The sequence below is a fragment of the Erinaceus europaeus genome, chromosome 13 (genome assembly GCF_950295315.1).
Source record: "Erinaceus europaeus chromosome 13, mEriEur2.1, whole genome shotgun sequence".
NCBI lineage: Eukaryota > Metazoa > Chordata > Mammalia > Eulipotyphla > Erinaceidae > Erinaceus > Erinaceus europaeus.
The window spans coordinates 53,130,989-53,145,750 of record NC_080174.1 but is presented as its reverse complement, the minus strand read 5'-3'; the positions used below and the strand labels follow the sequence as shown (position 1 = coordinate 53,145,750).

Here is a 14,762-nt window from a genome sequence, read left to right as displayed (position 1 = left end):
TCTTTATCCAATAAATAAATGAATAAAATATTTTTTAAAAAGCATGTGAGTGGCCCAGGAGGTGGCACAGTGGGTAAAGCACTGGACTCTCAAGCATGAGGTCCCAAGTTCAATCCCAGGCAGCATACATGTCAGAGTGATGCTCTGATTCCTTCTCTCTCTCTCCCATCTCTCTCATGTTAATAAATCTACTTTAAAAAAATGTCTGCCAGGTGGCTCACCTGGTAGAACATGAAAGTTACCATGAGCCAAGACACAGGTCCAGGTCATGTGTCACACTACATAGGAGTGCCTGCAAAAGGAAAACTTTACAAGCAGTGAAACACTGCACTGCAGTGTCTCTCCTCTGTCTGTCTCTCACTCTCTGTTTGAAAAAGGAAATCAAAGAGACTCCAAGAATGGAAGAGTTGAACAGAGTTTTCTATAACTTACTTCTTTTTAGTGAATTTGCATACAACTCTTGTGCAAATGAATTAATCAATCTACAACATCTGAAGGCTATCTAAAGGAGGTCCACACAATTCACTCTTGGGAAGGAATGTTTCACCCTGGAAATCTAAACAGAGAAAAAAAATTCCAGAAACACCCACTTCATGGATGGCAGATGTCGTAGCACCACATCAACAGCATGGACAGGATTAGTGCTGATTGGCTTGTCTAATTCCAGCGGTTCAGGCAAAGTCCGTCCCGTCAGTACTTCATGTAGTAGGTGCCAACTCACCCGAGACACAAATTTGATCGATACTTTGAAAGGACGATCTTTTCCCCCTTCCCCAGGTAAAGTAACATCTAAATCCACCTGTTGACGAGAAAAGCATCAACAAGTAAAGGTTGAAAAGATAGATACAATTATTTTCCCAATGAACCTACTCAAATTCTTAAGAGAAAATTTATATATATATATATATGTATCCAATCAATAGATTAAGATTTAAATAAGTCATTTATGTGGTCCGGGAGGTGGTGCAGTGGTAAAGCTTTGGACTCTCAAGCATGAGGTCCTGAGTTGGATCCTGGCAGCACATGTACCAGAGTGATGTCTGGTTCTTTCTCTCTCCTCCTATCTTTCTCATAAATAAATAAAATATCTGGTTCTTTCTCTCTCCTATCTTTCTCATAAATAAATAAAATATTATAAATAATAATAATAAGTCATTTATACTAGCATCATTTTCACCACAAGGTAATAAAACCCACCTAACTGCCAGACATTTATTTAGGCAATTATAAAAGAGGAAGATCTCTTGAAAGCAGCATGAAAAAATTTTCAAGCTACATAAATAAATGAAGAAAGAAAATTATAGAAGATTACAAATACTATGTCAGTTTTGTGTGAGGAAGGACAAAGTGAGAAAATATGGATACATCTGCTTATTTTTACAGAAAGAAACACAAGGGGCAGGGGTAGATAGCATAATGGTTATGCAAAGAGACTCTTGTGCCTGAGGCTCTGAAGTCCCAGGTTCAATCCCCTGCACCACCATAAGCCACTTTTGGAAGTATGTTAAATAAAGTTCTAATGGGGATAGATAGCATAGTGGTTATGCAAAGAGACTCTCACACCTGAAGCTCCAAAGTCCCAGGTTCAATCCCCCCACACCACCATAAACCAGAGCTAAGCAGTGCTCTTATAAAAAAGAGGTGTTCAGCAATGCTCTGGTTTAAAAAAAAGAGAAAAATAAAAAAATAAAAATAAATAAAGTTCTATAAATTACATATTTTTTACGTATTTGCACTTTTTCTTCTTGTGGGTTGTTGTTGCACTGGTGGTGGCAGGGGGGTTTCAGTGCTCCATGTAAACATTTTAGACAGAAAAGGTGAGACAAAGAGGCACAGAAAGGGAGAGAAAGAAGCAACGGCACTGAAGGTTCCTTCGGGGCAGTGGGGCTGGGTCTGAATTTGAGTTGTGCACATAGCAAAGCAGTATACTATCCAAGTGAACTAATTTGCTGCCCACGTTTAGCTGTTTTTGTTTGCTGCCAGTACTCTAGTGTTCCCAGGAGACTTTTTTCCTTAGAGTGAGAGACAGAGGGAGAGAGAGGAGAGACACCACAGCCCTCCACTACTCATTAATCTTCCCCTTTACATGGAGCTCCCATATGGTGGCAAAGGACTTGAACCCAATAGGGATGAAGGGTAAAATCAAATGAAACCAAATACATTCAAATGATCACCATAACCACGCTGAAAGAAGTATGTGGGGGGAGGGAGCAGTAAGCCACTAATGTAAATAACCTCTGAACACAGGATACTAACTATACTCTCAGCTGGGCTGTGGAGCAAAATGAAGAACTGCATACAAAATAAAACCTTAAGCTCATATTAGTACATTTATTTTTGTAGAGGTATGCTGTAAGTAGTTCAGTAACTATCGTATACATACTTTAAGACTGAGCAAATGATAGAAATGGTAATGCTGAGCTGGGAGAAAACCTATCTGATAGGGTGCAAGCATTTTCATACTCAAAGTCCTAGTTTTATTTATTTTTTTTTCCTTTTTGGTGCCCTTGTTTTGTTGTTGTTGTTGTAGTTATTATTGTTGTTGTTATAGATGTCATCTTTGTTGGATAGGACAGAGAGAAATGGAGAGAGGAGGGGAAGGCAAAGAGGGAGAGAGAAAGATAAGACACCTGCAGACCTACTTCACCGCCTGTGAAGCGACTCCCCTGCAGGTGGGGAGCCGGGGGCTGGAACCAGGATCTTTATGCCGGTCCTTGCACTTTGCGTCACGTGCGCTTAACCTGCTGCGCTACCGCCCGACTCCCCAAAGTCCTAGTTTTAAGCCCTGGTACCATCTGGGAGCTCCACAACACTGGAGGAAGCTCTACAGGGTGGTGTTGCTGTGCTGTGCTGTTTCTCTCTTCCTTTCCATCTCCCCATGTATGAAATAAAAGTGACAAAATAAATCAGTCTTGGAGAGGTAGAACTGCTCAGGTGCAAGGTTCCAGCACAGAGAAGAAAAAAAGTAGTGGTGTTGGGACAGTAGTGATGTTTGGGGACCCAGGGGTTGAAGGAAGATACAAATATTTAATGATACAATAGAGGAAGTGGAGGAAGAATGTGGTGATCAGGACTGGAAGAGTGATTCTGAATAATGATTTCTAATACACATACTAGGTTCACTATATGATATAATAACTACCTACTGTCTGCTTTATTTACATATCTGTATTTCCTACCTTTGTTTAAAATGTATAAACAGCAATGAGCACATTTGTAGCTATACTCTGGTTTATAAATGGCATTCCCTAACTAAAAGCAATCATGCTGCTTGAGCAATGACCAGTTACAGGGCTGAAGCAACGAAAAGATATGATGAAACTGGACAATCTTATGGCGGAAAGTAAGAGGAGAGAGAGAGGAAGGAGAGAGAAAGCAGGTTTGTTGTCAAGTCTAAAGTGCTCAGGAGCCAACTTAGAAGGGCTTCAACAGGTCAAATTTGGGACAATTTGAACAGCTAGTAAATGAAGAGAAATAAAATGGTCCTCTTCCAGTAGAATGTCAATTAATAAATATATAAGAAATGACACAATTAGAGAAGTCACCATTGTTACATAGAGACAATCTTTCCAAGCAAGAATCATCAATTATTAAAACAGTTGAATGTGAAACAGGATCCTTAAAGGTGTCTCTCTACATAAATCTAAAACTGTGCATCAAAGGCACAACCAACTAAGTGATACGGCAACCCACAGAATGTGAGAAAATACTTTTAAGTCATACATATGATGAAAAAATATACAAAGAATTTCCGCAACTCAGAAACAAGAGCCAAACAACCAAATTAAAAACAGGCAAAGAATTTGAACACACTTCTTCAAAGAAGATATACAAAAAAGCTCATGTAAACATGAAAAGATGCTCAATGTCTCAGCTAGGGAAATGCAAATCAAAATCATAATGAGATGCCCTCTCATAACCTTTACGATGACTACTATTTAAAAAAATAAAAAAGAACACAAGTGCTGGTGAGGGTGTGGAGAATTTTGAGCCCTTATGGAAAACAGTTTGGTGATTTCTCCAAAAAATTAAACACAGAATAACCATATGTGTAATTTAGCAATTTCACTTCTGTGTGTACCTATTATTCTATACTCAGATTCATAGCAACATGAACTGCCAACAACCAAAAGATACTTACAAACAAATGGGCAAAGTAATATATATATAGCCATTGGAAAAATCGTGATGGGGGGCCAAGTGGTGGTGCACCTGGTTAAACACACACATTGTAGTGTACAAGGACCAGGGTTCAAGCCCCTGGTCCCCACCTGCAGGGGAAAGCTTCATGAATGGTGAAGCAGGGCTGCAGATGTCTCTCTCTGTTTCTCCTCCTCTCTCAACTTCCCCTCCCTTATCAACTTCTCTTTGTCTCTATCCAATAGTAAATAAATAAAACATATAAAAAAGACAAAAAAAATCATGATGGGTGTTTTCTGTTCTTCTATGCAAAAAATGCATCATTGACTTTTCTGACAACCTAGTAGAATGGGATATAATTTAGTATTTAAAAAGAAGGAAATTTTCATAGCTGCTTCAATATAGATGAACTTTGAGAACATGGTGCTATGTGAATTAGGCCAATCAAAAAGTACAAACAGTATAATTCCACTTATATGAGGTACTTAACTGTAGCCAAAAATCATGAAGAGACAGAAAGTAAAATGATGGTTACCAGGGGATCAGGGGAAGTAGTAAGTTAGTTTTTAATGGGTACAGGTTTCAGTCTTACAAAATGAAAAAAGTAGGGAGTCGGGCGACGGCACAGGGGGTTAAGCGCAAGTGGCGCAAAGCGCAAGGACCGGTGGAAGGATCCCGGTTCAAGCCCCCGGCTCCCCACCTGCTGGGGATTCGCTTCACAGGCGGTGAAGCAGGTCTGCAGGTGTCTGTCTTTCTCTCCCCCTCCTCTCTCCATTTCTCTGTCCTATCCAACAACAAACGACATCAATAACCACAACGTTAAAAACAAGGGCAGCAAAAGGGAAAATAAATATTTTTTTTTTTAATGAAAAAAGTAGGGGGCTGGGCAGTAGTGCACTGGGTTAAGTACACATAGTGCGAAGTGCAAGGACCTGTGCAAGGATCCCATTTGGAGCCCCTGGCTCCCCACCTGCAGGGAGGGGAGGGCTTCTTCACACGCAGTGAAGTAAGTCTGCAGGTGTCTTTCCCTCCCACTTTCTATTTTCCCCTCCTCTTTCAATTTCTCTCTGTCCTAGCTAATAAAAAAAAAAAGGGAAAAAATCACCTTTAGGAACAGTGGATTTGTAGTGTAGGCACTTAGCCCCAGCAATAACACTAGAGGCAAAAAAAAAAAAAAAAGAAAAGAAAGAAGAGAAAAAAGTTATGGAGATCTATGGTGGCTCTAAGTGATAATTATGAATATATTTAATGATCTCAATTTGAACCTTAAATATGTTCCAGTGAGGGACCGGACAGATAGCTTACCAAGGAAGGCACATACTTAGTCATGTATGCAGTTCAAGTTCAGACTCTGGCACCACATGGGAGGCGCTATTACACTGGAGAAAGTTCCAGTGCTATGGAGTCTCTCCCTTTCTCTACCTTTATCCAAATAAAAAAAGCAGCCCAGACCACTTCATGCAAATTACACATGCATGAAGCCCTGCTTCCATGGGAGAAAAAAATGACAACTCAGATGGTAAATTTCATGTTATACATCTTACCTCAATTTTCTTATGTACCCAATAAAGCAAAGAGAAAGACTAAGTTAACCAGAGAATTCTTTGAGATAGCAACTTAATTAAGCACTGAAAGTCAGCATTACCATTAATAGAAACAAAACAAAACCAAAAAATCCAGCTTTCTAATAAAGAAAAGTGTATCTTACCCCAGTGGTTGCCACAGGAAGTGGATTAGCGGTGTAAAGGCTTCTTTTCCCATCATAAACTGGCCTACGGTCCCCAAATATAGTAACTTTAAAGTGTTGGACCATGGAGTCAACCACTTCCCTAAAAAGGGGAAAATATTTACGTAATCTTCTGCATAAGATAAATATATTAAAGTAATTTTTGCACTACATATTTAAAGCTCTCAAAATTCTCAGACAATAATATATGATTAAACATTTTCCTTTCAAGTCTGTGGCTTAGTGTGTCAGAAAGATTACTTCTTGCTTAAGGATGATATGAATTTAATAAAAGACAAGGAAGAATGAATATAGTGAACTATTTAATCATTCTGTGCCACCACTGACTGGGAAAGTATTATCCTCAGAAACTGATTCAGCCCCCCCCCCCCCATTACCATCTCTAAGCACTTTTTCATAATCACTGCTATTTATCAATGCTTTTAGTGTTTAAGTAGCACATAGTACATGTATCAGAAGTCTTACTGTAATTCACTTCTACTAGACTACAGCTTTAGAATAATAAATACAAGTGCCTTATACCATTCCCCTGCCCACAACCCACTAATAGTGTCGTTTCCCCCCTCCCCCCACACTGCAGGTAGGGAGCTAGGGACTCCAGTCTGGATCCTTGTGCTTAGTAAGGCGTGCCACTGCCTGCCACTCCCCCAACCCGCCCCCCAACAATTTTTACACGGTTCTAAGTGTCTATTCTCCCTTTTCAGTTTTTCAAATTATCAAAATCAAGATAAATTCTTTTCAGGGTGGGGGAGACAGCATAAAGGTTATGCAAACAGACTCTCACACCTGAGGCTCCAAAATCTCAGGTTCAACCCCCTTCACCACCATAAGCGAGAGATGAGCAGTGCTCTGGTAAAAACAAACTAACAAACAAAAATAAATTATTTTCTAAAGCAATTCTCTAAAAAAAACTTAATCCAATGTTTAGTTATGGAGTACAAAAGAAACTTCAAACAATTTCCTACCATTCTGAGATTTGCTTTATGGTCATTGTCATGAAATTTAGGAGCTCGGGTAAAATTTTACAGATCTAGTCTGTCACTATGTTTTAACAAATGTTAAATGTTACATTTTACTCTCCACAGTGTGTGATTTTAAGGTTACCCACTCTTGGCAACCTAAATTGCCTTAAGAATTAGAATGGTGGAGGAGGCCGAATAGTAGGGTCAAAATATTTCTTTTTTAAAGATTTCATTTATTTATTCATAAGAAATGATAGGAGAGGAAGTCAGGCAGCGGGTTATGTGCACGTAGCACAAAACGCAAGGACCAGCGTAAGGATCGAGGTTCGAGCCCCTGGCTCCCTATATGCAGGGGAGTTGCTTCACAAGCGTTGAAGCAGGTCTGCAGGTGTCTATCTTTCTCTTCCCCTCCTCTCTCCATTTCTCTCTGTCCTATCCAACAATGACAACATCAATAACAACAACAACAATAATAACTATAGCAACAATAAAAACTAGGGCAGCAAAAAGGAAATAAATAAATAATTTAAAAAAAAAAAGAAATGATAGGAGAGAGAGAAAGAACCAGACATTACTCTGGTACATGTGCTGCTGGGGATTGAACTCAGGACCTTATGCTTGAGAGTCCAAAGCCTTATCCACTGCGCCACTTCCCGGACCACAAAATATCTCAAGGATATAAAATGTTCTAATACCTACCATACACTATCAACTTTTAAAAAAAAATTTAAATAAATCACTTCTCTGTGGGAAATAATGATTTGTAAGACAACTGCCATATGTATACAGTTTTCTTTTATCTTCCTATGATAGGTGTCTGCTCACAATACTCAGAATCATCTTAATGAATGTTCAATGAAGTGCTAGAGCCACAAATGAAATATATATTTTTAATTTTTTCATTTGATAGGTCAGAGACTGAAGTGGGAGATAAAGAGATACCTGCAGTACTGTTTCACCATTTGTGAAGCTTCCACCGCTACAGGGGAAGACTAGGGGGTTTGAATCCAGGTCCTTGCACATAGGAATATGTCTGCACAACCAGGTGGACCACTACCTGGCCTACCAATGAAATATATCTAAAGTTGAATGCAACATGTCTCCCAAGCCCTATCTGATCATCTTCCTACTTCCTGCTTCTTTTTATTATTAGTGCCTCCAGCTTCCCTTTTACCTAGATTCAAAAGTTGGCTCATTTCTTCATCCAAAGACTTGTTAATTCAGCCTCCATCTTCCTGCAGTACTTTCTTCATCAGTCTTTAACTTTCTCTTCCTGATGAAGTACCATCCTAGTTTAAAACTTCATGTCTCAATACCTGAATAATTTTAAATGTCTTTTTTTAACCTTTATTTTTAATATTTATTTATTTATTATTGGATAGAGACAGCTCCTGGGCCTATAACAAGGTAATTCACCTGGACAGTATTGTTACCACTATCATCCAGGTGACTTAAGGTTTCAGTCTGGCCCCACCTAACAGCTTTGGTGCTGTGGTGTCTCCCCCTCCTCTTTCTGTCTTTATTGCTTTCTACCTGAAACAAAGTTGGCTGGGAATGGTGAGGCTCAATCAATGATAGAAAAACAAAGTTGGGAGCTGGGTGGTGGTGCAGCGGGTTAAGCGCACGTGGAACAAAGCGCAAGGACCGGCATAAGGATCCTGGTTTGAGCCCCCAGCTCCCTATATGCAGGGGATTCACTTCACAGGCGGTGAAGCAGGTCTGCAGGTGTCTATCTTTCTCTCCCCGTCTCTGTCTTCCCCTCCTCTCTCCATTTCTCTCTGTCCTATCCAACAATGACGACGTCAATAATAACTACAACAATAAAGCAAGGGCAACAAAAGGGAATAAATAAATAAATATTTTTAAAGTAAATAAAAAAAAAAGAAAAACAAAGTTAAGATGGATCTCTCAGTTATAACTACACAGTATATACATCTCCGTGTATTTATTTGACTACTTTTTTTTCCTCCTCCGGGGCTGGGTGGTGGCACATCTGGTTAAGTACACATATTACCAAGCACAACAATCCAGGTTCAAGCCCCTGGTCCCCACCCACAGGGGAAAGCTTCAGGAGTGGTGAAGCAGTGCTACAGGAGTCTCTCTTTTTCTCTTTATTTTTTATTTTTTTGGCGGGGGGGGGGCTCCAGGGTTATTGCTGGGGCTTGGTGCTGGCACTTAAGATTCCAGTGCTCCTGGCAGTCATTTTTTTTCTTCTTTTCATTCATAGGACAGAGAGAAATGGAGAAGGAAGGGTGAGATAGATAGATAGATAGATAGATAACCTGCAGACCTGCTTTACCACTCGTGAAGCATCCCTATTGCAGGTGGGGAGTGGGGGCTTGAATCCAGGTTCTTGCATGGGTCTTTGCATTTAGTACTATGTGTGCTTAACCGGGTACGCTACCATCCCCACCCCCATCTTGCCCTCTCAATTTCTCTCTGTTATATGAAATAAAATAAATAAAGAAGCAAAGCTGTTTAAAAAAATAATTTTTCTGTAGAGGAGATAGCATAATGGCTATGCAAAGAGACTTTTCTGCCTGAGCCTCCAAGGTCCCAGGTGCAATCCCCCACACTATAATAAGCCAGAGCTGAACAGTGTTCTGGTTTAAAAAAAAAAAAAATTAAAAAAAACTTTTTTCCCTTACTGCCAGGGTTTCACTGGAGTTTCATGCTTCCATGATTCCACCACCCCTAGTGGATTATTTTTATTAATTATTTTTTAGATAAGTGTGAAAGGCAGAGAGGGAAAGAGAAACAAGGTGAGAAGAGAAACCACAGCACTGAAACCTGGGCTCACTTCTTGTGAAACTTCCCTTTTGCACAGTGTTCTCATGTACTGGCCAGAGATTCTGAGCCCGGGTCTTTGTGTGTGGTAAAGTGTATGCTTTATGGAATGTGGGTGACGGAAAGTTGCAGCCCCCTAATACTTGATGCTTTTAAGAAAGTACATAGTGGGGCCGGCTGGTGGCGCATCTGGTTGAGCGCATGTATTACAATGCGCAAGGACCTAGGTTCGAGCCCCTGGTCCCCACCTGCAGGGGGAAAGTTTTTTGAGTGGTGAAGCAGTGCTGCAGGTGTCTCTCTGTCTCTCTCCCTATCACCCCCTTCCCTCTTGATTTCTGGTTGTCTCTACCCAATAAATAAATATTTTTTTAAATTTTTAAAAAAGAAAGTACATAGTAACAGTTGACTTAAAGTTGACCCCTATATGTAGCTAGCAGTTGGACAAGATACCATAAAGTCACAAATAGCAGAGTTATGTCTAGGTAATAATATTTCCAAAAATATTTGATATTTAGTTGCTAATACCTAATTCATTTACTTGTAATTATATAAAATTATAATGTAACAGAAAGCATGAAGCCATGATAACCACTACTCTACTACTACCATTATCATCACTGTAAAGAAAACATTATGAAAGGAGGATATATAGTGTAAAGAAGAAAAAAAGAAATATTACCTAAAAACATTGGAAAAGACATTTGGAGTCATTTAAAGATCATATAAAAATGACTTGGAATTTTCTATTATCATCGAGAAAACACAGCAGCTCAAAGCACAATGACAAAAATGCAAGGCTGTTTGCAAGTTTCTCACACCATCACATTTCTAAAGTACATACAATTTCTTTCTTGTAAATTTTAATTGTGATTTAGCAATGGTTTACAAGATGAAATACACACAATTTCAAAACAAATTGAGTCAGATGATTCATCCTGTTAAAGCACAGAACTTGCATGCCTAAGCCCCAAGCATTAATAAATTCAACCCCTTGCACATTTAATGTCAGAGCTGAGGTGCTCTGGTCTTTTTCTCACTCTACCCTAAATTCCCTTCTCATAGTAAATAACTCTAAGCAGCCCTTCGCCCCATACAAATTACCATGTATCTTCTCTGTTAGACATTACCATTGGTACTCAGATAAAGAAGACAAGCACAATTGCTTAAGCAAAGGCAAGTATCAGAAGTAGCCAAAGATAAGTCATTTCACCATTCTTACCTGTTCACTCTCCTAGGACACTTGTCTGGTTTAATATCTACCTCGTAGAGGTAGACATCAATCTTTGGGATTTCAACTTGAAAACAGTTAGCCAGCAGTTTAATGGGTTTGCCCATGGTGCCATAGCCAGGTCTTCTGGGCACCATGAGTAGGGGCTGGGCCCCAACGGGTCCTGCCAAGGGGAAAAAACAAAGAGTTACATGATTATAAGCTGCATTAGTTAATCTTCTCAACCAGAATTCATTAGAATTTAAGTACAGCTGATAATGGCTGGTCTACTGCTGAGATAACCTCCAACATTTTTATTTTATTTTATTTATTTATTCCATTTTGTTGCCCTTGTTGTTTTATTGTTGTAGTTATTATTGTTGTTGTCGTCGTCATTGGATAGGACAGAGAGAAACGGAGAGAGGAGGGGAAGACAGAGAGGGGGAGAGAAAGATAGACACCTGCAGACCTGCTTCACCGCCTGTGAAGCGACTCCCCTGCAGGTGGGGAGCTGGGGTTCGAACCGGGATCCTTATGCCAGTCCTTGTGCTTTGCGCCACCTGCGCTTAACCCGCTGCACTACAGCCCGACTCCCAACCTCCAACATTTCTAACACTTCAACTTGTCTTATCCCAATTTACTTTTCTCATTAATACAGACTGGATACCTATAGGAAATGTTTCAGAAGGAGGAAAAGAATAATAATCACACAAATCCCTGTGAGCACAAATCAGGTCCAAACAGTGTGAGACCAATAGTAAAGTAAATTTAAAGTAGGAAATAAAGAGAGAAAGTGTGATCTGGGAGGTGGCACAAAGTGTTGGGCTCTCAAGCATGAGGTCCTGAGTTCAATCCCCAGCAGCACATGTGTCAGAGTGATATCTGGTTCTTTCTCTCTTTCCTCTTATCCATCTCCTTAATAAATAAATAAATAAAATATTTTTTAAAAAGATGAGAGGACATGCTGTCTCTTCCCCTCACTATCTTTCCCTCCCTTCTCAATATCTGTCTCTACCCAATAATAAAAGATTGAAAAGAAAAATCTTTTTTTAAAAAGTGAGAGTAAATGAATAAAAAAAGCAAAAATAAAGATCAGCAAAGCACAAAATCAATTTGAAAAGATAAACAAAATTAATAAACAAGCAGCACTAATTTTTGAAACATGATAAAAGGTTTAAATAAGTAATATAATTTTTATATCTATTTCCCTTTTTGTTGTCCTTGCTTTTTCACTGTTGTACCGCCCGACTTCCAGTCACTTCTTTTTCTATCCATTTTGTCCCTAGGACACAATATCACCTTTTATTTCATTGCAGAGTACTATTTCATAGAGCATATATAGTCCCATAGCAAATGTCACCTATTTTTGTGAGTTGGTAAACTGTGTTTCAGATTTTGTCTTTTTCATCAGTATCAAATTTACTCACATATTTGTAATGTCTTCAGTGTCTATGGTGATTATTTTTAGTTGTTATTAATGGTATGTTACAAGTTGTAAGGTTACAGTGTATAGTTCCACACCACACCCACCATCTATAGTGATTTTTAAAATTATATTACTTGGGTGTCAGGCAGTAGTAGTGGGTTAAGCGCACGTGGCGCAAAGCGCAAGAACCAGCTTAAGTATCCGGGTTCGAGTCCTCAGCTTCCCACCTGCAGGAGAGTCACTTCACAAGCGGTGAAGCAGGTCTGCAGGTGTCTATCTTTCTCTCCCCGTCTTTCCCTCCCCACTCCATTTCTCTCTGTCCTAACAACGACGACATCAATAACAATAGTAATAACTACAACAACAATAAAAAGCAAGGGCAACAAAAGGGAAAGTAAATAAATAAATACAAAAAATTAAAGAAATATAAGTGGTTATGCTTAGCAAAATAAGAGGTAAAAGAGAATTACTGGGTGATTTCATATGTGGGATCTAGAAAATTGAAACACATGAAATTGAAACAAACAAAACTAAAAGTAAACAAACCACCTCAAAGACTTTTTGAGAATGATGGTGGTTATTTTTGTGAGCATGACGGCACACAACTTTGGTGGTTAAGTATAGAATTGGGCCCTCAAAGCACAAGGACCGGCGTAAGGATGCCGGTTCGAGCCCCCGCCTCCCCACCTGCAGGGGAGTCGCTTCACGGGTGGTGAAGCAGGTCTGCAGGTGTCTGTCTTTCTCTCCCCCCTCTCTGTCTTCCCCTCCTTTCTCTATTTCTCTCTGTCCTATCCAACAACGATGACATCAATAACAATAATAACTACAACAATAAAAAAGGGAATAAAACAAAAGGGAATAAATATTTTAAAAATAAAAGAAAAAAAAAAAGAAACTGGGCCCTGTAACCTTATAATTTTGTAAACCAGTATTAATCACAAATTTAAAAAAAAAGGCACTGGGGGAAGCTCCATTAAAGTGGAATGGTGCTGTGAATGTTCCTTTTCTCTGCCTCTCTATGCCTCCCTCTACCTGAAATTAAAAGGGGAAACAAAATCCTCTGAGAGCAGAGCATACAAGGTCCCGGTAGCAAAACAACAACATGGGTGTGCATATATCCCTTCAAATCAGTGTTACTATATCTTTTGGGTAAATGCCTAGTAGTAGAATTGCTGGACCATAACATATTTCCCCTTGTATTTGTTTAAGGATTCTCCATACTGTTCTCCATAGTGGCTGCACCAATTTGCCTTCCCACCAGCAGTGTAGTAGAGTCCCTCTCTCTCCACATTCTCCCTAATGTGTGAGATGGAATCTCAGTGTGGTTTAATATGAATTTCTCTAATGATGAGTGAATTGGAGCATTTCTGCAAATGGTCTGTGGGCCATGTGTATCTCTTCTTTGGAGAACGATCTATTCTTACCTTCTGCCCACTTTTTTATTGGGCTGTTCTTTTTGTTGTTGTTGTTGAGCTATGAGTTCTTTATAGATATTTGATATCAACTGCTTCTCTGAAGTATAGTGTGCATTTTTCCTATTTGCTGGGTTTCCTATCTATCCTTATGGTATTGTCTTTTGATGTGTGGAAGATTTTTAATTCAATATAGTTCCATTTGTTCATTTTTGTCTTTGTTTCCCTTGCCCACAGGGTGGAGTCTTCAAATACATCTTTATTATTATTTTTTTCTTTTCCAACAGGTTATCACTGGGACCCAGTACTGGCACTACAAATCCATTGCTCCTGGCCAATTTTCTTTTTTTTCTTAATTTTTATTTATTTATTTATTGGATAGAGACAGAAACTGAGAGGGCAGGGGAGACAGAGAGGAAGAGAGACAGAGAGACACCTGCAACCCTGCTTCACCACTTGTGAAGCTTTCCCCCTGCAGGTGGGGACCAGGGGCTTGAACCTGAGTCTTTCACACTGTAATGTTTGCATTAACTAGGTGTGCCACAGCCTGGTCCCTTCATTTTTTTTTTCTTTCTAAAACTGTCACTGGGATTTTAACAGGGATTGCATTGAATCTACAGATTGCTTTTGGCAGGATCGCCATTTTAATGATTATTTATTCTTCCAATCCATGAACAGGGGATAGTCTTCCATTTCTTTGTGTCATCCTCTATTTCTTTTAAAAATATCTTTTTTTTTCCCTTTGTTGCCCTTGTTGTTTAACATTGTTGTGGTTATTGATGTCATTGTTGTTGGATAGGACAGAGAGAAATGGAGAGAGGAGGGGAAGACAGAGAGGGGGAGAGAAAGACAGACACCTGCAGACCTGCTTCACCGCCTGTGAAGCGACTCCCCTGCAGGTGGGGAGCCGGGGATTTGAACCAGGATCCTTATGCTGGTCCTTGCGCTTTGCACCACGTGTGCTTAACCCTCTGCGCCACCGCCCGATTCCCTTTTTTAACAATATCTTATAGTTCTCATTGAAAATGCTTTACCATCTTTGCTAGGTTTATTCCTAGGTATTTTATCTTTTTGGACTCAA

At 39.5% G+C, this 14,762-nt stretch overlaps 1 protein-coding gene across 4 annotated transcripts in view; it reads right to left on the bottom strand.

Moving 5' to 3' along the window:
* AGO3 (argonaute RISC catalytic component 3) overlaps positions 1–14,762 on the bottom strand; it is a 104,026-nt gene that overhangs the window by 75,437 nt on the left and 13,827 nt on the right. Inside the window, exons 2-4 of one of the 4 annotated variants that reach the window (XM_060205875.1) lie at positions 10,856–11,027; positions 5,849–5,969; positions 591–799 (exon numbers count right to left, since the gene is read on the bottom strand). In XM_060205875.1, the coding sequence (XP_060061858.1) occupies positions 591–799; positions 5,849–5,969; positions 10,856–11,027 (502 nt within the window). Of the gene's footprint in view, positions 1–590; positions 800–5,848; positions 5,970–10,855; positions 11,028–14,762 lie in introns of those variants that run through there. The other 3 variants (XM_060205879.1, XM_060205877.1, XM_060205876.1) reach the window with 3 other exon arrangements.